Source organism: Callospermophilus lateralis, chromosome 9 (assembly GCF_048772815.1).
Source record: "Callospermophilus lateralis isolate mCalLat2 chromosome 9, mCalLat2.hap1, whole genome shotgun sequence".
NCBI classification, from domain to species: Eukaryota; Metazoa; Chordata; class Mammalia; order Rodentia; family Sciuridae; genus Callospermophilus; species Callospermophilus lateralis.
Window position 1 is genome coordinate 18,627,391 of NC_135313.1, and position 20,527 is coordinate 18,647,917.

The 20,527-nt window shown below is 51.0% G+C and overlaps 1 protein-coding gene across 1 annotated transcript; it reads right to left on the bottom strand.

Moving 5' to 3' along the window:
• Nucleotides 1–772: 772 nt before the first annotated feature.
• Nucleotides 773–20,527, bottom strand: Vil1 (villin 1). Its single transcript, XM_076866099.1, has 19 exons — nt 20,453–20,527; nt 19,982–20,056; nt 18,568–18,764; nt 17,429–17,537; nt 17,207–17,317; nt 15,795–15,997; nt 15,614–15,692; nt 15,183–15,281; nt 14,342–14,495; nt 13,586–13,686; nt 13,362–13,499; nt 12,708–12,866; nt 11,367–11,546; nt 10,703–10,848; nt 9,885–10,029; nt 9,262–9,450; nt 7,663–7,731; nt 6,507–6,647; nt 773–940 (listed from the first exon to the last, which is right to left on the bottom strand). The coding sequence occupies exons 1-19, from the start codon at nt 20,525–20,527 to the stop codon at nt 827–829; spliced, it is 2,484 nt and encodes an 827-aa protein (XP_076722214.1). The 3' UTR covers nt 773–826.

A 20,527-nucleotide genomic window follows, 5' to 3' on the forward strand; every position in this document is an offset into this window, starting at 1 on the left:
AGGGGCACATTTTTTGCAGACACTTTTATAACTAATTTGAAATTGTGGGCAATGGCCTTCTGTTGGCTCTCCAATTTGAACTTCATGCAGCAAACCAATGCCTGACCATAGTCACCACTGAATTCCTGTGCTTTTCATCCAAGGAACCTAGGAAGCTTTGCAGAGGCTTCTGGCTAACAGTTTATAACTCTGGCCTTAGCTAAGCCTTTCCTTTGCCTTATTAGAGTGCCAGCAGGCAGATTGAAATAGTATTTGCATTTCATACTTTCCTAGACCCAGTGTGTGTTCAGCTCTCACTGGGTGCCAGTCAGTATTGTGAAACCCCCAAGAGGGCACTCTCCTTGGCCATTCAGCTCTTCTTAAAAGAAGAAAGTGCCTTTAATTTACGGCCTGAGGAAGGCAGTGAGGAAAGTATGTGAAAAGAAGTCACTGCGATGGGAAGGAGAGAAAACTGCAAGGTGCCTCAGCCCACCTGCTGTAGATAAAAGTGAGTCATGCTAGGAAAACACCTGGGGCGGTGCCACAGAACGCCCGCCCGTGTTGGTTGCATGGAGTGTTCAGCTGCTCCTCTGTGGAAAGGCCTAGAACAAGATGATTAAAAGTGATAAAACACGTGGGATAAAAACAGTCTGACCACCTTTGTCTGATCACAGCCTCCTTAGGGAGGTGGCATCTTTCTGAATGAATAGGTTACTAAACAAAAGTGCCATTGCCACAAACTGCTGCTTACATGGCAATTTCAATTGGCATAAGACTAAACCAGTAATGACAAACGAAGCCTCACAAGGAGGGGAGTGTGCTGCTTTAGAGCAACTACTCTTGCTTCTCAAAATAGTCCTTTTTCTTTCTTGAGGTTTTGTTGCTTCCATCGAGGCAGGGCAGAGAATGCAGCTGGTGTCATCCCCAGGGCCTTGGTGAAGTCATCAATGGACAGGTGCTCCTAGGAGAGATGATGGGCCAGAAGGCAAAGGTCAGAATCTGCCAGGGTTTGCCCAGCTGAGTCATATAGGTGTGGCATATAATGAGTCAAAGAAGAGCAAAAGCAAGCAATGTCATGAGGGCCTGGGGAGGAGTAGGTGGCATTTAGAGGGTTCAGAGGATCCCTGAACTTATAACATGAAAGAATGGTAATGCAGTAAATTGAGTTCCTTATTTTTGCCAGGGTCAAATTCACATTAGCCTGGAAATAAGAATTAGGACATTTGACTTAAGGTTGTTTAAAGCTCTTTCCAGGTCATTCTTAGTTTTCCTATCTATAAAATGGGAGACATTTTATTAAAAGCCAATTTTCACTTACTTTTTTAAAATTTTTGTTGTTGCTGTGGACAGGCACAATACCTTTATTTTATTTATTTATCTTTATGTGGTGCTGAGGATTGAACCCAAGGCCTCACAATTGCTAGGCAAGCACTCTACCAGTGAACTATAACCTCAACCCATCACCTGCTTTTATGAAGATGAAAATATTGCATAGGAAACAGTTTTTTTTGGGGGGGGAAAAGTAGCTAACTGTTTCATCTGCCTTCACCTATTAAACAGTGAAGCTAACCTGGCCCACAAAATAAGCTAATGAGCCTTAGGGCATCTGTCCCAGTGTGGCTATGTGAGATTATCGCTACCACAAGAACCCATACTCCTCAGGAAGGGTCTCCTGGCCCTATGTTGCTTGGAACCAAGCTAGCAGATCAGCTGTACAGGATGTAGGGCCTATTGTGGCCCTCATGGACAGAGGAAGCAACCATCTAACACATGTACTTACAAAGACACTGAGGTAAATTTTTAGCCCTCTGGTGCATGCATTTTTTCAACCAACCAAAGATTGAGAACATTTGGAGTGGATGAGAATTGTGTGTTTAGCCAAGTATGATGGCATATGCCTATCCAAGCTACCTGGAAGGCTGAGGCAGGAGGATCGTAAGGTCCAGACTAACCTCAGCACCTTAGCGAAACCCTGTCTTAAAAAGGACTGAGGACCTAGTTATCAGTAGAGCGTTTGCCTAGCATATTCAAGGCACTGGTTCAATCCCCAGTATCACCAAAAAAAATTGTGTCTATACTGAATGTGTACAGTTTCTTATCATTGTTCCCTTAACAATACAGTGTAACAACTGTTTACATAGCATTTACATTGTCTTAGATTTTTTATATTGATTATTATACTTTGAAGTATACAGGAGGATGTATGCAGGTTATATGCAAATACTTTGTCATTTTATATAGGACTTGAGCATCCCTGGAGTTTGGTATCATGGGGAATCCAGAAACAAATTCCCTGTAGATACTGAGGGGTGACTGTGTCTCTGATTTCAATCAGTACATGCTTCACTGCACCATCCTGACTCCTCCTGCCTTGAGTGGTTTCAGGAATACTGTGAGGTTTGCTTTCAAATCTCAGTCCACCCGCAAGTGTACTACTGTGCTTGCAGTTAACTGGAGTTTTACCATTACAGATAGCTTCAGCCTTCCTGGCCTTCAGTTTTGTTCCTGACTAAAAGGCAACACATTAAATCTCATTAGTCTCCTAGTCCATGGTCAGTGTAGCAGCCAGATCATTTTGTAGGAATGAGTTTTGCTTAGAGATTCTGGGAGGGTAGCTGCAGAAAGTAGAATGGAGAAAGGATTGTAGGAGGAAAAGCCAGGAAGACCAAAGAACAAATTCTGAGCCAAATTTTACCTAGCTGTTTTGAAAACTAGAGAGCAAAATAGCATTCCAGCTCCTCTCATCCTGTGAATGAAGACTAGATAGCACAATTTCGCGTTTTGACTCTTGACTAGGAGGTCACCTTGGGAGTCACTACCTGACTAGGCCTTGGGTATCGTCAGCCAGGAATTGACTAAAGGACCTTTGTTCCCAACTTTAAGATGATATCATTGTGATATTATTTAAGGCAGCCAACTGCCCTCTGGGCATACTTCAAGTTATATTAACAGTATCTCTCAGTCTTCATCCCTGTTCCCCTAGGCATGGAGAGTTGAACAGTGCAGGGATGAGCATAGTGGATCTTTTTAACATCTCAGGCTACTCTGCTGAAGTGGAGTTGCCTTGAGCCCCAATAAGGGACTTCCAGAGAGCCCTACATCGAACAGCTGCTTGGTAAACACCTGCAATGGATTTCAAGCACAGGTGGATCAGGCACTCCAGTTCTTTAACCTATCATTAGATTTGCCTCCCACCCCTAGGCATTCTCTCTTCAAGGTTTCTGGGAGCTGGATGCTGGGAACCTTTCTATCTCCAGGCAGGGCAGTGGAGCACTTTGTCTTGGAATAGAGGGTAAATAAATATGAAAGTTTGGGGAGGGGGGAAGAGCTGCCAAACCTCAGGTTCCCCATAACTATGACTGCTGTGTCCCAGGTCTCTATAAATGACTCCACTCTGCCCTCTCTGGCCCAGCCAGGCTGGCTCCTCAGCTCTTTCAAGATTGCTGGACTCTGACCGCTACCCCCCCACACTCCACCCCGCCCCCGCCCCAAGGCCAGATAGCAGGGACTGCCCATCCCAGGGTACTTATGTCTTTCCATGCTCTTGAACTCTGCAGGTCTGCCAGCTGATTGCCCCCCACACCCATATCCTTCTCCCTAAGGTTTACTCATCAGAACACTTAAATTACCTTCAGCTACTACCTGCAGCCAGATCTGCCACACTCTCTTGTTACTGGCTTACCTTCTGTGTTTGCAGAAGGAAGAGAGGTCTGAAAACCTCTCCTACCTCTCCACGTGGCATTGAACTCTCAGTTCTACAAGAATGTACACTAGGGGCTGGGATTGTGGCTCAGCGGTAGAGCGCTTGCCTAGCACAGGCGGGACCCGGTTCGATCCTCAGCGCCACATAAAAATAAAGGCATTGTGTTGTGTCCATCTACACCTAAAAAAATAAAAATATTAAAAAAAAAAAGAATGTACACTACTAGGATGGTGCATGCCTATAATCCCAGCAACTTGAGAGGCTCAAGCAGGAGGATCGAGTTCAAAGCCAGCCTCAGCAACTTAGCAAGTCCCTAAGTAACTTAGTGAGACCCTGTCTTTAAAAAAAAAAAAATAGCAGGGCACAGTGGCATATGCCTATAATCCCAGCAGCCCAGAGGCTCAGACCGGAGGATCGAAAGTTTAAAGCCAGGCTCAGCAACTTAAATCCTGTCTCTAAATAAAATCCAGAAATGGGCTGGGGATGTGGCTCAGTGGTTAAGCACCTCTGGGTTCAATCCCCAGTCCCAAATAAATAATAAATTTTAAAAAGGGCCGGGGATGTGGCTCAGTGGTTAAGTTCCCTTGGTTTCAATTCCTGGTACTAATATATACACACATATATTACTTCTATGATTAAAAAAAAAAATCAGCAACAGCTGGGCATAGCAATGCATGCCCAGAATGCCAGCTACTTGGGGATTGCAAATTTGAGGCCAGCCTGGGCAATTTAGCAAGACCTTGTCTCACAGAAATAAAAGAGGGTAGAGATGGAGCTCAGTGGTAGAGTGCCCCTGGGTTTAAAAAAAAAAAGAAAAAATCACTGTTGATTGATTGGTCCTGGGAATTGAACCTAGGAGCGCTCTACTACTGAGCCATACCACAAACACCCCTCCCCGACCTTTTTTTTTCTTCTTCTTTTTTGAGACAGTGTCTCACTAGGTTGTCCATAGTGGCCTTAAACTTGGGCTCCTCCTACCTCATCCTCTCAAGTCGCTGGGTTTACAGGTGTGTGCCACCACATCTTGCTGGACAACTGATTTTTTTTTTTTTTTTTTTGTAATTGTAGATGAACAGAATGCCTTTATTTTATTTACTTTTATGTGGTGCTAAGGATCAAACCCAGTGCCTCACACATGCTAGGCAAGCACTCTGCCACTGAGCTATAGCCCCAGCCCCTGGACAACTGATTTTTAAATAAAAAACCTGAGTTCCCTTTGCCTCTGCCATGTGAACTGTCTTAGTTCATCAATAGCCCACTCCAACCTCCTGTCAACCCTCTGTTCCATAACATTGGCTGCCCTTCCATCTGGAAATACTTCCTTTATGCCTCCAGAATATGATAGTAACAGTGGCACTCAGAAGTCCTGGTGTTTGCTTTGGCTTTGCAACTTGCTAGTTAACATTAGGCATGTCACTTCTCTCTGGACCTTAGCCTTCCAGCCACCTCACAGGTGGGAGGATTCAGAGAACACACTCCTCTCCCCCAAGGTAGACAGCAGGATGGAAGCACTCTGGAACAATCTACACCCTCCATAGGTTTTAATGTTCTGGGAGAAACTGGGCATCTGTTTTCTATAGATACCTTGATTCATTTGTAAGACTTTTTTATGGCTGGGCATATAGCTCAGTTGGTAGAATGCTTGCCTTGCACACACAAAGCCCTGGGTTCAGTCCCCAGCACACACACACACAGACTTTTTTATAACTTTTTTTAAAATACTTTTTTAAATATTTTTTTTTAGTTGTAGGTGGACACAATACTTTTGTTTTTTACGTGCTAGGCGAGCGCTGTACCACTGAACCACAACCCCAGCCCCTATGCATACTTTCCTCTCAAAACACTTGAACTAGATGTGCAGTCCATTGCGGGTCTCATGAAGTAGGAATGATATTAGAAATGTGACTTTGAAAAGTTCTTCTTGCTGTACTCTCCCCTCATGCGAACCTTGCTACCTGCCGGGGTTTTCTGTTTCACACTCCTGATCCAGTAATTTCCTCCTAAAGACTTCTCTGAGCATCTTTTTCATCTCCTCTAGGCTCCCACCTCCTCTTAGACAATGCCGTCTTCACATCTCCTAACACATCTCTTTCTGGGCTTTCACCACCTCCTAGTGTGTTCACTGGACACGTAAGGTGATCTTTTTGTTTGCTTTCGTACTAGGGATTCAACCACTGAGCCACATCCCAGGCCTATTTTGTATTTTTTTAAAGACAGGGTCTCACTTAGTTGCTTAGTGCCTTGCTTTTGCTGAGGCTAGCTTTGAACTGGTGATTCTCTGGTGTCAGCCTCCCAAGCCTCTGGGATTACAGGTGTGCGCCACCACACCCAGCGTAGAATGATCAAAACTGTTAAGTCTGACAGCCACTGATTCAACCATATGACCCCTGTTTAACTGCAGGATGGACAGTACAGTCCTTAATATGAGACAGAAGGCCAGCCAGCTGTTCCTCCCCAACTCTGTGCTGACTCGTGTCTCTGGGTTCAAACTTGTGTTCATTCTCCAAGAATAACTTGCTTTGCCTCAATAATTAATTCTTGTCTGCCTTTCGGAAGGAAATTTCTGAGTAAAACAGGCTCCTTTTCATCACACTCTGGCTGACACCTATACTTCATCGCTGAAATGAGTGCTGTGATCGGGCTCCTTTGATCTCTGTCCCCCAGGATGTAAGCTGGCAAGAGGGTGGAACCAGGTCTGCCTTGTACACTAGGACATCCAGTCCCATCACCCAGTCCCCTGCAGAACCCAATCTGGGAGCAATTAAGTTGTCCAGCAAATAGAAGAGCCATATGTTCTTGGTCCTGATTGGGGAACCAGACCTACCTCCTTCCTGCTGGGGTCCACACCTTCAGGGAGCTCCTCCACAGGCTTGTTCACCAGCTGTTCCAGGGGAAAGATGGGCAGTGGTCCAGAACTGAGGCTGGTGTTGGCATTGAACATGTCCAATTTGGGGCTTGTGACCTCCTAGAAAAGGAAGGGGCATTGGTTTCTTCAGCTGACTTGTGGCCCCCTCCTAGGCTGCCTTCCTCTCTAAAGTCAGCATTGACTCAGGGCACCCCCTTCAAGAAATTTTCCATGATCTACCCCACCTAGACACGCACACACGCACACACACACACACATATGCACAGGCATAAAGACTGGACCCAGGAGCTGGGAGCTTAGTGGTCTGTATCTGACAGAAGTCAGTTGGTATTAGATGACTCTCTGGTTCAATGATTTACTAACTTCTCCATGGCTTTCCTCCAGAGTTTGAGATCAACCCTGGACTCTCATCTGTTAAGAAACTGTCATCCAGAAATTTACTTAGCCTTGGCCTATCTGTCCTTTCCAATCTGCACTGTCAGTCCACTTATTGAGTGCTGCAGGGTTCCCAGCCTGAAAGAGCCATCTGTCAATGACCACACTGTGCTTGTGAAACCACTTCATATTTCTGCAGAGTTAGTCCTGTCTTTACTCCCTGTTGGCCTGTGAACTCAGAGGAAAGGCTTTGACTTCATATTCCCATATTCCAGGCCTACAGATAAATACATTCCTCTTAACTACTTTAGAGATGAAAGACTTGCACTTAGGGAGACATGATCCCAGGGATGATTGTGTCCAGAGATGTCATTATTTCCCCAACTGCAGCCTATGAGGTAATTGCATCAAACTACCTCTGGGTCCTTTACCTAAAGTATACAATTCCAGGGTGCTACCCCAAAGTCCAAAAATCAGAATATTTAGGAATGGGGCTTTGAAATCTTCATTTTGATATGCTGCCCCCTCAACATCACCCAGACTCCTATGCATGATAAAAATTGAAAACCATTTCACTAGGGAAAGGAAAAATAAAACACTAGAGGCCCTGCAGTTACACAGCAAGAACTTCCATGAGAAGAAGGAGAAGGAGAGAAGAGGGCATTGACATTTCTGTCTGGTAAGTTCTCAGCACCCATGGGAGCATCCCACTGGGCCCAGCCACCTTCTCCGTACTCACAGCAGTGATCTGGCTCCAGTCCCCAGAGTTCGCAAGCTCTGCCTTCAGGTCCTCATAGGATTTGGTATTCTGCATATAAAGTAAACAACTGTTCAGACCCAGATCTCAGCAGAGGAGACAAGAGGCCATTTTTCTTCAGGAGTTGAAAGAAGGCTGATCTAGGGCTTAGTGGTGAGAAGGGAAAGAGGAAGCTCAGAGGGCTGGAGGAGGCCTCTCAAAAGGAGCTTAAATGGTGAGGATGGGTCGACTTAGTGGCACATGCCTGTAACCCAGCAGCTCGAGAGGCAGACACAGAAGGATTGTGAGTTTAAAGCCAGCCTCAGCGAAGCCCTAAGCAACTCAGTGATACTCTGTATCAAAATTTTAAAGAATAATAAGAAAGGACTAGGGATGTGGCTCAGTGGTTAAGCTCCCTGGGTTCCATTCCTAGTACCGAAAGAAAAAAAAAATGGTGAGGATGGGACAAAGGGGCTGACAGATCAGAGACAGGCAGGCCAGGCTGCTAACCTGTCCCTGCTCAGCCCAATGTGGGGATGGAGAGTCACTTGACTACCCTCACCATAGAGCCCATGTGAGCAGCCATAAGCAGCCAAGAACCCATCCACACTCTGCAGGCTCTGGGGACCTCAGGGCTCCTAGACACTGGAGAGAAGCCCTGCCGCAGAGGAGCAAGAGGAACACAGGGACCATGACTCCCCAGGGACCGCACCTCTATGGCCGCAGGCCTGGCAGATCACAAACTCCCCACTCTCATGCTGAATGAATGAGGCTGAGAGAGAAGCCCACACAGACTTAGGGTGAGGGAAGGGCTGCCAGGGCCACTGAGTTGGGCACTGAAGTGTGTCTTAGAAGGCCTGGCACTGAGACTCGCTGCCTCGAGGTCCTCAAGACTAAATGGCCCATCAGTTACAGGTTTAAAAGATACATATACACAAAATCTCGACTTGAGGAAATTATGCATCCCTAAATTCACCTGTTGTGCTAAGTAAGCAAACCCAGAGCCTTCAGGCCAGGCCTCTCTACTTGGGCCTTCCTCCTTTGGGGAGGAAAATCTTCACTGGTTTCCACCTACCTGTGGAGCTAGGGAGTAAACCCAGGGGTGCTCTACCTCTGGGCTACATCCCCATCCCTTTTCCTTTTTTTCTTTTGAGACAGAATGTCACTAAATTGCTGAGGCTGCCCTTAAACTCACCATCCTCTTGCCACAGCCTCCCAAGTCCTAGCCTTGGTGGTTTTTTTGTTGGTTGGTAGTTGGGTTTTTTGGTTTGTGTGTTTTTTTTTTTTTTTCGTGGTGCTGGGGATTGAACCCAGGGCATATGTGCATGTGGGACTTTAACAACTGAGCTGTAGCCCCAGCCCTCTAGCCTTGGTTTTTGACAGACTTCCTTTCCTCTCCCTCACCAGGGAGGCTTCATGGCTTTACTTAAGTCTTGCTTTTAATTCTAAGCCCTGTCTAACCTTTTTTCAAATAAGCAGGTCACATATCCCAAAGGAGGAAAAAGACCTGTGGCATCTACCGTCCTTGGGTGTCCCTTGAAGAAGCCTCCTAGAGAAGGATGTGCTGGGCTGCGAGGACCAGGCGGGGCAGGGGCCACTCACACTCCACTTGAAGGGATCCCACGCCAGGAACCAGCCTGTGAAGGTGGGGGGCTCATGTCCCTGCTTCACCACAATGATGGGGGTCTCGGGGTCGCGGCCACTGGGATGGGTCTTGAGGTACTCTTGCACGGTGACGGCCGCGGCCTTCTTCTCCTCCTCGTTGGCATGCTTCCCTATCCAGAAGAAGACCTGCGGAGCATCCCAGCAGCTCAGTCAGCCCTTCCTGTCCTCCCCAGCCCTCAGGGCTCTGCCTCAGGTCACTGAGATGTCCAAGAGTAGAGCTCCAGCCCTGTGCTACCTAGTGAAATAACCTTGGGTGGCCCATCTGGCTTTGATTTTGCACAGGCCCTACGTGGATGTTCTGCACACGTGTGACTCCAGCATCCTGAGCCTGAGTGTCCAAATGTACCTGCTGACCCAGGAAACAGAAGACAGGGGAGAAAAGGCTCCCCCCTGCCAGCAGCCCTACGGGACACAGCCCTTTCCCTTCCTCCCTTCTGATCCTGGTGTTCATAATGCCATTCCCAGGGAGAAAGAACAGGGGATCCCAAAACAGTGATGCTTACCAACCCCTAAAGTCATGGGGGCTTCTTGGCCCTGGGGACTAAGGCCCTTGGTCCTACCTGGTCCCAGACATCCAGGAGGAACACATCATCTTCCTCCAAGTCGTCCTGATTGAAGTCTGGGATCTCCGTGGCCAGGAAGCGCCCAGTCTGGTTGGAGCATTCAAAGAGCCGGGGGGTGATGGCCAAGGTTTCCTCCTGCAGTCTGCAGAAAGAGAAGATTGCATTGGCAGGAGGAAGTTGTAGGGAGAGGAAACCTGAGGACACAGACTCTGAGGGGCTCCGACATGGAAAGGCCATCGCCTCACCAAATGTCCCATCTTATGATTGACAAAGTCTTCTGTCATCCGAAGAGTGCTCAAAGAAGGAAATCCCCACTGCTGTTCTGGACATGAATTCCACTGGCTTTTCCATAGCCCTAGTAGGAAGTTCTTCCTGCTATCTTCCCCCATCCCTCCTGCTGCTACTGCAGTACATGCTCTTTTGCTTTTGAACTCGGTGGTAGTCATGGATATTTTTTAGAAAGACCATTTGAAAGAGGCTTTACAGTTGGTGTTCCTCAGCAACCTGGGCTTTGGTCAGCACCTAAGGAAAGGAGTTAGGCTCTGACACCTTCTTTGTGAAGAGCAAACAAATGCTTAGCTCTGCCCTCTCTTTAAGCTGTGGCTATGAACTCCTGTTGCCAGGGAAACACTCCATCAGGGTCTGTGTATCCCATGGTGGGCACATGGGCACAGCTCTGTGCCCCAGAGCCTCAAGCCCACAGGCTGCCCCTTATTCATCTTGTAGCCCTGGGCACCAGGTACACAGTTCTCAGTCCACTCCATGCAGTCTCTGGATGGGGTGGAGGTGCTGGGAGCAGAGGACTCAACAGTTACCTCTTGGTATTGGCATAGGGTGCCTTCCCACCCAAGGCCATCCAGAAGTTAGCTGGTTCTTGCCCTTCTACCACCACTTGCTTCTCCGTCCGGGAAATGGTGTCAGCAACCATCTTGGCCATCTCCCGTTCATCCCCACTGCAGCCCTGGGAAGGAGAGGGGACAGGCCATGCTGGGGGTGGAGGGGGAGACCTCTCTGGTGTCAGTGCCAACTTCTCCCTGCCCAGAGTTCCAGTGTCTGACTCCCTGGATCATGGCCCATACATCCTGGACACTCCAAAGAACAGCATAGGAGACCAAAGCATCCTCACCCCACCTCAGAGGGTGGAAGAGGGATTCCAAAGAGGCTGTGAGTCCCTGCTACAGGGATTAAGGGAGAAGCATAGGGTAGTGAAAGGCCCCAAGGCATAGATGCAGACCAAGAACACTGGGACAGACGGAATATCCAGAGACAAACAGAACAAGTCTGACCCCAACACAGAGGCAGAGAATCAGAGACTGTTGGAGGTGGGGAGATTGTCAGGCCCAGAGCTACAGAGCTGGGAGATTGGGCTACCAAGGGGCTGGAGACCCAGCAAATAGGGTCTGGTTGCCAGGGGTCCTACCTTCATTCAGTCTGCTTTGGCTCACTTGGGAATAGGAGGCCACAAGACCCCGTGCATACCTTTCCACACCACAGATAGCAACAGGATGGGGTCTTCAGGATGAAGACATCATTGGAGTTGAGGGAGGTGGCCCGGGCTGGGACCTCAAAGGCCTTGGTGTTGTTGGCGGTGGTTCCCCGGACCTGGAACAACCTCGTGGAGGGTACAGGCTCCAAGTTGTTGGCCCGGGAGGTGCCTCCCTATAAGGGTGGGAGAAGCCAGGGAGAGGGGCAGGAACAACTCAGTGAGGAAGACAGTGGGGGAATCCAGGGACACAGAGAACCAGAGAGGGAGGAGGGTGAGGCGAGGCCTGCCTACCCTCCAGGTCCTCTGATAAACCATTGCTAGATTGATGCTTCCAAAAATGGCTTTCATTCCGGCACTTCTTTGCTCAAAATCTTTCAGTAGCTCCCCACCGTTTTATAGACTAAAACTCAGCTGAAGACACTGGTCACTTCTGCAGGCTCACGTGCTCTCCAAACCCTGGGGTTGAGCTTGGCCAGCTTCTCACTGTTCCCTGTGGAGCCTTCCCCTGGGCCTTGGACCTTGCAGTGTCCCCTGCTTTGCAAACCCTCCTTTTACCTCCACCAAGCTCTTCAGCTCTGCCCCAAATGTCAAGACCTTCTCAAAATCCCCTTCTCACCATGAACTAACTCCATGCCTGGTCCCAGGAACTGCCTTCCTGGCACCACTTTGAACTCAACTTTTATTTTGCTCATTTTAACAACAAGGGGCTCAGGCTGTGAGTTCACGGCTCAGACACACCACACCACTATCCTTTTCCAAAAAGATAGTAAGCCATATTAGCCTGCCACACCTCTCCTGGCTTGGTGAATTACAAAGAACTGGGTACTTAGAAGATGCTCAATAAACAGATTACTGTTTAAATGGCTGTATGAAATATCTACTTCACATTATTGGAAGACACCAATGAAGTTTGGACAGGTGCCTCATTTAGGCAAACCATAAAACATGTTATGCAGAAGATTCAAGGAGTTGGGCGTGGAGGTCAGATTGTGCTTACACAGGGCAAGGGCTCATTACGTATTATTTCTAAAGTTGCCAAGTGGTTGTTTCTTTTTTAATTTTTGTAGTTGTAGATGGACAGAATGCCTTTATTTGTTAATTTTTATGTGGTGCTGAGGATCGAACCTGGTGCCTCACACATGCTAGGCAAGCACTTTGCCACTGAGCTACAGCCCCAGCCCAAGTGGTTGTTTCTATTAGCAGTTCACGTAAGTGATAGAACCCCAAATGGTCCTGCTCTCTTGAGGAATGGACTTTGCCCTGAGCCCCACCCACACTGCCTGTCCCCTTTCCCGTCTCCTGGATGCCCACCCACCTCAGTCCAGCAGCCACACCTGGTAGACCACCATGCGTCCCTTGAAGATGGACATGAGGTGGGGCGGCTCCTTGCCCATCGGGACCCGGATCTGGACCGGCTCATCATTATACTTCTGGTCCAAGATGACAGCTTGATAGGCTGAGGCTGCGATTTCATCCTGGCTGGCCTGGCTGCCCTGGGGATGAGTGGGAAGGTGGGGTGGTGTGGAGTCAGCCTTAGAAACACTCCCTCCCCAGCACTGACCTGGCCCCAGTCCACTGTCTCCCCTCAAACCTCAGCCAGGACACAGCCAATAACCCAACCTGACTCATGTCCCAATTCCACTCCAGCCCCAAACCCAGTGAGATCTCAACCCAGCCCAGCCCTGCTCTCCTGATTCCTCCTTCCTCAAGGAAATACCACCCCACTTACCCCCAGACCCAAGCGTTTCCCTCCTCCCTCACATCTGGACGCAAACCCCAGGGAGGGAGACTCAGAGAACCAAGAAGGAAAGGGCTGTGAGTGGGGGCACCCCATAGGGTCTCACAGCCAAAGCTGTCCCAAGAGGGGATGGGCTGCCTCTGGGGGAGTGAGCGCCCCATCACCAGGGATACTCAACCCAAGACTAACAGTGAGGCATGGTGGAGGGGCGTGAGCGGGCTGTGCTTCGGTGGGATGTGGCAGGGTCTACCTGCCAGATGTAGAGCAGGTAGTGCTGCTTCTCGCCGATGAGGTAAGTGTAGAGCAGCAGGTAGCAGTCTCCCCCATAGAAGTGGCCTAACCACTTGGAATCCACGGGCACCAGCTCAAGGTCTTCAATGCGCCACACCTGGGGCCAGTATCAGGCAGTGTAAGGTCCAGGCCAAGCTCCACCTCCCTTCCCCCACCCAGCACGGGCCTCCGCCCCTCACACACCTGCACCTCCCCGCTCCCGTCATCCACCATTTTCTGCTGGGCGGCCACCTGAGGCTGCACGTGCATGGATGTGGCATCAAACTTCACCTGCTCCACTTTGGCTGGAGTGGGGGGAAGCATAATATCAACTGTTACCACCCAAGAGGACTGTCACCCGCGTCCTCACAACAGTCCTGAGTGGTGGCTACAGTTCTTAGACCCATTTTATAGATGAGGAAACTGAGACTAGAGAAATTCAGTAGCTTACCCAAGGTTACACACGTGGAAAATAGCAGAAACTACAGAATCACATCCCCATGCCATTAAGACACCTGCTTCTTTAATTCCTCCCAGAAAAGCCACCAGGGACAAGAAAGGGACAAGAGTAAGACTTTATCTTCAGTGAGTCACATTTTGCTGACCCTTGCAGAATCGGTCTTCAAGTATCTCCCATCCCAATAGAGAGCTCCATGGTGACAGAGGCTTTTATCTTCCCCAGGGCCTGGCACCAAGTTTGCCTCAGCAAATACTGTCTGGCGAGACGCTGTTTGGATCCCAAGAAGACCCAACCCCATTCCAAATGGAAGGCAGGTCATTTTTAACTCCCTCTTGTGACAGCTCTTCATGCAACCCGTGTAGGGGAGTTCAGAGTCAGGACAAAAGTGTGCAGAGAAGAGGTGCTTCAGGGAGCGAGTGGGGGTACAGGCCAAGTTGCTCCCTGGCCCAGCTCCTGGATCCCAGCTCCCGCCTCTCAAGCTGCCCCAGTTCAGCCCTCACCCACGGAGCCCAAGGTGTAGGTTTTGCCCAGGCCTGAGCTCTTGTTGGGCACTGTCCACTTCTGGAAGAGCTGCTGGAAGACGGCTGACTCGGCCCCATCATTCTGCACCTCCACCTGAGTGCTTGGTGGGTACTGCTTGGCTTTGATGAAGTTCTGAGGAGAGAAGGGGCATCTAGACACTGTGTGCCTTCCCAGCCCCCACCCCAAGGCAAGCCAAAGCCTGGCTCTCACCCCAACCAGCTCCACTGTCACACCTGCCCCAGGTCCCAAACCTGAACACAACCCCCAAGCCCAATGCCGACCCCAAACCTAAGCCTACTCCAACCCCAACTTCAAGGTCAAACTTGACACCATCTCAAACCTAACGGTGGCCTCAAGCCTTACTCTGACCTCAACTCTGAATCTAATAGTGACCCCAAGAATATTTCTGATCCTAACCCTGAGACCAAATCTGACCTCTCGCTCAACCCCATCTTAATTCTAAGCCTCATGACCAGCCCCCTATTGCAAACCCAGTCCCATCACCCCAAACAATGACTGGGCCCTGGTCCCAAGCTAACCCAATCCCCTTTTGTAGGAAGGTCAGCTACAATTCCACTCCCTTCTCTAAAACAAGCTCGAGCGAGGGGAGTAACAGCCCACATCCTGACGAGGTGCCAGGGGTGCCTGGTGGCTGGCTCCCTAGCCTGCAGAGAGCCCCCAAGGTGCCTACAGATGGCCCCTCAGCTGCCACAGCTGGGTCAGCCGGTCCCTGCCTGGCCCTGATCTAAGCCCTCTTGCCCTCCCTGCGGCTGTTTCTTCCCTTGTCACCCTGACCCTCCTTCCCAACACCATCCCTACCAGGGCCTGGTTCATGGCGCCCTTCTTCTCCTCTGCATTGGCAGATTTCCCTTTCCACACGTAGATCTTCAGGCCCCCCTGGTCCAGGATATAACAGTCCTACAGTGGAGAGAGAGAGAGCCAGTGAACCAGGGAGGGTCATGCACTCCTGCCATCCCAGCACCTCGGGAGGCCGAGGCAGAAGGATCTCTAGTCCCAGGCCAGCCACAGCAACTTAGCGACACCATCGCAAAACAAAAAATAAAAAGGAATGGGATGTCACTCAGTGGTAAGGTACTCCCGGATTCAATCCCCAGGACAAGAAAGAAAAAGACCCAATGATAGCCTCACCGTGCTGGTGCCAGAGGCTGGGTTGGGCTGGCCTCCCTGGCACCTGCCCTAGAGCTGGGAGTTTGTGCTGCTTGGGGGAGAGGTGTGCCAGGCGCTCTCACCTCATGGCTTAGCAGGTCCTGTGTGAGTGGCCGAGTGGCAACCTCCCGAACCACCAGTTTTCCCTCTGAGTCAGACACACTGTGGGATGAAAAAGACGCAGATGGGTCCAAGCCCCTCAGCCAGGGCATTCTGCCCTCGGGAAGTCCCCAGCACCCAGGAAGATCCCAGCCGAATACTCACTGGTACAACTTGAGGGCCGCCTTGAGTGCCGGCTCCACCACCGTGTCGGGCACAGCTGCCTTCAGCTCCCTGCGCTGGCCCAGCACATGGTTCATCACCTCCATCAGCTGCGGGGTGGCTGACTCGTTCTCCCCGTCCACCACGCCCACATAGCTGCGCCCGCCCCGCTCCTGGTCTCGGATCTCCTTGGCTAGGGTCATGCCCTGCAGGAAGGCCCAGGGACCCAGGAAGGCTCTCAGGAGACAAAGCAGTGTCAGCCACCCAAATCCCCCAGAAAAGCTCCAGTCCCCAGCAGCCACCAGGGCTGGGGCCAGGCATTTAAGGCATGCACGAGGAAGCCAGGTGAGAAGCAGGGGGCAAGCAGGTTTCCTAGTCAGCAACAGAGTGTTCAGGGCGGACTTGACGGATCTTTGGTTTTGACATTTGAAATTTGTGACCTTACTTTTGTGCAAGAACTGAGCCCCGAAGAGCAGAGTACTGGACTGTCCCTTTGCACCAAAGCATGCCTGTGGACTCACCACGAACACACAGCCACACACATGGCACTCGCCCTCCCCAGCCACCTCTCCTGTCCCAGGGCCTGCTGCACCTGCTTCATTCTCCAGCCTTGGTCTCTGCTCTTATCTCATTTACCTAAATTCCCAGAAGACGTGGTAAGATGCCAAAAACAGACCTCTGTCTTCTCCCCTGAGATCTTCCCAGGAAACGGGACCCTATCGATTCCCAGGGTTCTCTGAGCACTGAGCTTGGAGTCCGCCTCACTCCTCTCAGCCCCCCACCTCATTCAGCAGATTCTGTCTGCCTCCGTCACACCTGCAGGGCCACAGGGCCTCCCTGCTGGTCTTAGCCTCTTGCTGGCCCCATCTCCACTCAGAAGTCAGATGACCTTCAATGGCCAGCTGCACTGAGCAGAAACCCCCAGACTTCCCGCCCCTCAACCTGTTCTCCAAGCTCCTGCTTTGCTGCTGACTCACCAGTCCACCTCCTTCCTGCTCTAGGGCCTTCCCACCCCACTGTGTCCCAGAAGCCTCCCTGTACCCAGCACCGTGCTCCTCCAGGAAGCCCTTGGCTTATTCCCTTCCTGTCTGTCTCTGCCACTGATGCTGAAGGCCAGAGGCGAAGCTCTGCCCATTTCATTCACCTCTGGACTCCCAAGGCCTGGCAAAGGTTTGCCACACTGTGGGAACTCATCCCACCTAAGGGCATTAACCATGAGTATACACAGGCCAACTCCAATATGCCTCTCCCATGCACGTGGAGACCCAGGTCCGCCTTCACCACCATCCTGTTCCCTATATTGGAGAGAGGCTGAGGGCATTGGGGTCACCCAGGATGTGGCAGAGGTCTACAGGTTTGCATAGGGGGCAGAGCCTGGGCTGGGTCTGCAGGAGCAGGTGGGGTGAGAGGCTTACCCTGAGTCTCTCCATGCGGTTACTCTCTGGCCCATTCCACTGGATGATAAGCTTTCCAAGGTCCAGGAGGAAAACATCACCTCGGTTGAAACTTTTCCAAGACATCTCCACCTGGGGGAGCCACAGCACCACTCAGCCCATCCATCAGCATGGTCTCTTGACACGCCTCCCTGCCCAGCAGTCCTCCTCATTCCCTGCCCGGAGCCCAGCAGGCCTGTCTACCTCTCCGGCCACCACGTTCCTCTTGCCCTTGACATGCAGCAGCCGCTGGACATCATGGGAGTTGGTCTCCACGTGCTTCATGCCAGAAGCCACACCCCCTTTCCGGATTCTGGGAAGAGGAGAGCCAACCTAAGGGAGTAGGCTAGGAAATGATCCGAGCCCTCTCCTCCCAGGTCCTGGGATGTCTGGCTGCCACCAGGGCCATTTAGGGGCCCTGCTGGGACTAAGTGAAGAGGTTGAGGCACTTGGGGTACAAACTCTAAGGAGTTTGTCAGTGTCCTGCAAGTGTGAAGTTGGTTCTTTGAGGTGCCTTTGCAGGTGACCCTGGTAGTGAGAGTCCCTTAAAGTCTGCACCCCAAATGCTCACTCATCCTACACTAGCCCTTGCCCTCAGAAGGACTGCAAAGCCAGGGTCATGGTGACATGGATGGTAGGACAAGTGAATAATAAAGCCGGGGCCCTGAGGACAGGGGATGAAAGCGGAAGAAGGAAAGGTGCTATTCAAATGCCCAAAGGAGTGGATTGCTGCTGTAGTGTAGGGACAGGAGAGCAGGACAAGAAGGAGAAGGGACTGTGGCTCAGGACAGCTCCCAGCCCATTCCACAGCTCAATAGCAACTGGGCTGCAGAGCACGTGTTCCCACGGGAAAACCAGGAGGCCAGAACCTCCGACCTGATATGAGGCTTGGCTTGCTTAGAGAAGGGGAGGGGCCACCTGCCCATCAGCCAGAGGCAGAGGGGACTTGAGGTGATGCCCTGAGGGTCTCCTTAGGTTCTGAGCTCTCCAGAACACCAGACAGGAGCTGATTGACAGAACTTCAGTGGAGATATGGATTTTAGAACAGCCTCCAGGGGCAACCAAGGCATGCTCAGAGGGAGGGGGCTGAGGAGGAACGGCAGCAGAAACAGGGTGGGGGAGTGGAAAGGCGAAAAATCTGCAGAAGCTCACGTGAGCTGTCCCTTGGCTTCCTCCACCGTCTCAGGCTCCCTTCCAGGCCTGGGTCACCCCCCGCCTCCTGGGGTCTTCTTGTCACCACAGGTCTCAGTATTCTCGCCTCTTCAGCTCAACCCCCACCTCCCATCCCCACCTCTGAGCCCCAGGCTCTTCCTCCCTCCCTCACACAGCGCTCCCCTCCCTACATAAGGCCCTGCTTGAAGTAGCCTCGGAAGGCCTCGCTCTCGTTGCCCTGGACCTCACGGTGCTGGACAGCCCGGCCCTTCAGGAAGTCATCCATCTGCGTCGTGTAGATGGCAGCCGCCCCCTGCTCATCCTGAGAGGAGTCCTTGCCAATCCAGTAGTGGATGTCATAGGACAGGCTGCTGCCTGTCTTGTGTATCTGGAGAAATGGGGTGCTCAGTGTACCCGAGGCCCTGGGCTCCCCACAGTCCCACGTCCAACTCTGCATAGTCTCCCATGTACTTGTGGCCTGGGCCACAGGTGAGCTTGGCACAGGGGGTGTACACTGGTGTGTCCCTCAGTGTCCATAAGGGCCCTAGGACCTCTGTGGATACCAAATTCTGCCAATTCTCTGGTTCCTTGTGTAAAATGACATATATCTTAAATCATCTCTAGATTACTTAGAATCCCTGAACTGGGGGCTGAAGATGTGGCTCAGTGGTAGAGAACTTGCCTAGCAGAATTGGGGTCCTGGGTTCCATCCCCAGCACCCCAAAATAAATAAAGTGTAACTGCTCTATAAATCGTTGTCATGAGCCGGTCATGGTGGTGTACGCCTGTAATCCCAGTGGCTCAGGAGCTGAGGCAGGAGGATCGCGAGTTCAAAGTCAGCCTCAGCAATGACAAAGCACTAAGCAACTAAGTGAGACCCTATCTAAATAAAATTCAAAATAAGACTGGGGATGTGGCCTTATTGGTTGAGTGCCCCTGAGTTCAATGCCCAGTCCCCCCCTTAAAAAAAAAAAAAAAAAAAAAAAAAAAAAAAGGCAATAGTTGTTATGCTGTATTTTTTAGGAAATAATGACAAGGAAAAAAAGTCTGTACATATTCAGTAGAGATGCAATTATTTTTCCAAATATTGTGCATGTGGTTGGTTGAATCTCAGAATATTCTGTAGGTGAGGAGGATGGCTACATGTAACATTATTATGAAAATACAGCTCCTTTCTACTCGTGACACACAACACTGCTTCCTATTTACATCAAAGACCGGGTTCAGTTGTTAAATAATGTATTTAAATTTTTAAAATGAGTCAACAGAAAGAATACAAATGCCCTGGCAGTTGGGATGGTCCCAGGGTGTGGTGAAAATCCAAAAATCCCAAACTGAGGACTACAGTGTTACACCCCCAGAAGGTCCTCAAGACTGAGTCCACAGAAGTGGCCTCAGCTGGGAGTTGGGAAGCTCAAGGGCAGGGAGAGCCTTTTACGTGTGTCTCTGTCCCTGAGGAGCTGCCACAGGCTGGGTACCTGGGTACACCTTGAAACACCAGCCGGGGGAAAAGTCAAGCCAGGCCTGCCCACTGCCCGGGCTCCTCCCTAACACGCGGTGGGCTTTGCTCTCTGCTCAGCCCCCTCCCCTTCCCAAACCACTCACAGCCAGGAGCACATAGCAGTCACCATCGAAGAAGCTCCCATAGGTGCTGGACGGCACCGGCACCATCTGCATGGCCTGCAGAGAGAAGAGGGTCAGAGGGGAGGCCGGGCACCATGAACCCTGAGGCCAGGGAAGAGGGAGAGGAGGAGGAGGCGGGGACCCAGGAAGCCGAGCAGAGGATGCATGAGGAGGGGGCCACAGCAGGAAAGATCAGGGCCTTGGAACAAAAGGAGGGGAGAGGAGAGGGGAGAAAGGAAGCAAGAGACTGTGAGGACGGAAGTGGAGAGGAAGGCTGCAGGGCAGGTGAGGAGGAAATGGAGGAAAGGGAGGAGAAGGGGCGCAGCAGACAGGGGGTGAGGAAGAGGCCCCAAGTGAGGGTGGAGCTGGCAGCAGGTGGCAGCAGGTGACAGAGGGGCTCCAGGCAGCCCCACAGGGTGCGACCAGGAGCAAGCCCAGCCTGCGGGAGCTCACCTCGATCCTCCATATCTGCACCCCTGGAGTGGTGATGTTGAGGGAGCCTTTGACTTGGGCGCTCAGGTTTGTCAT

Excerpts from the sequence above, each read along its gene's own strand:
- Vil1 (XM_076866099.1), bottom strand. The coding sequence starts at position 20,527 with ATGACAAACCTGAGCGCCCAAGTCAAAGGCTCCCTCAACATCACCACT. Across the intron at positions 20,057-20,452 it reads TGCAGATATGGAGGATCGAG|GCCATGCAGATGGTGCCGGT; the intron begins GTGAGCTCCCGC and ends TTCTCTCTGCAG. Across the intron at positions 11,547-12,707 it reads GACGCATGGTGGTCTACCAG|GGAGGCACCTCCCGGGCCAA; the intron begins GTGTGGCTGCTG and ends CCACCCTTATAG.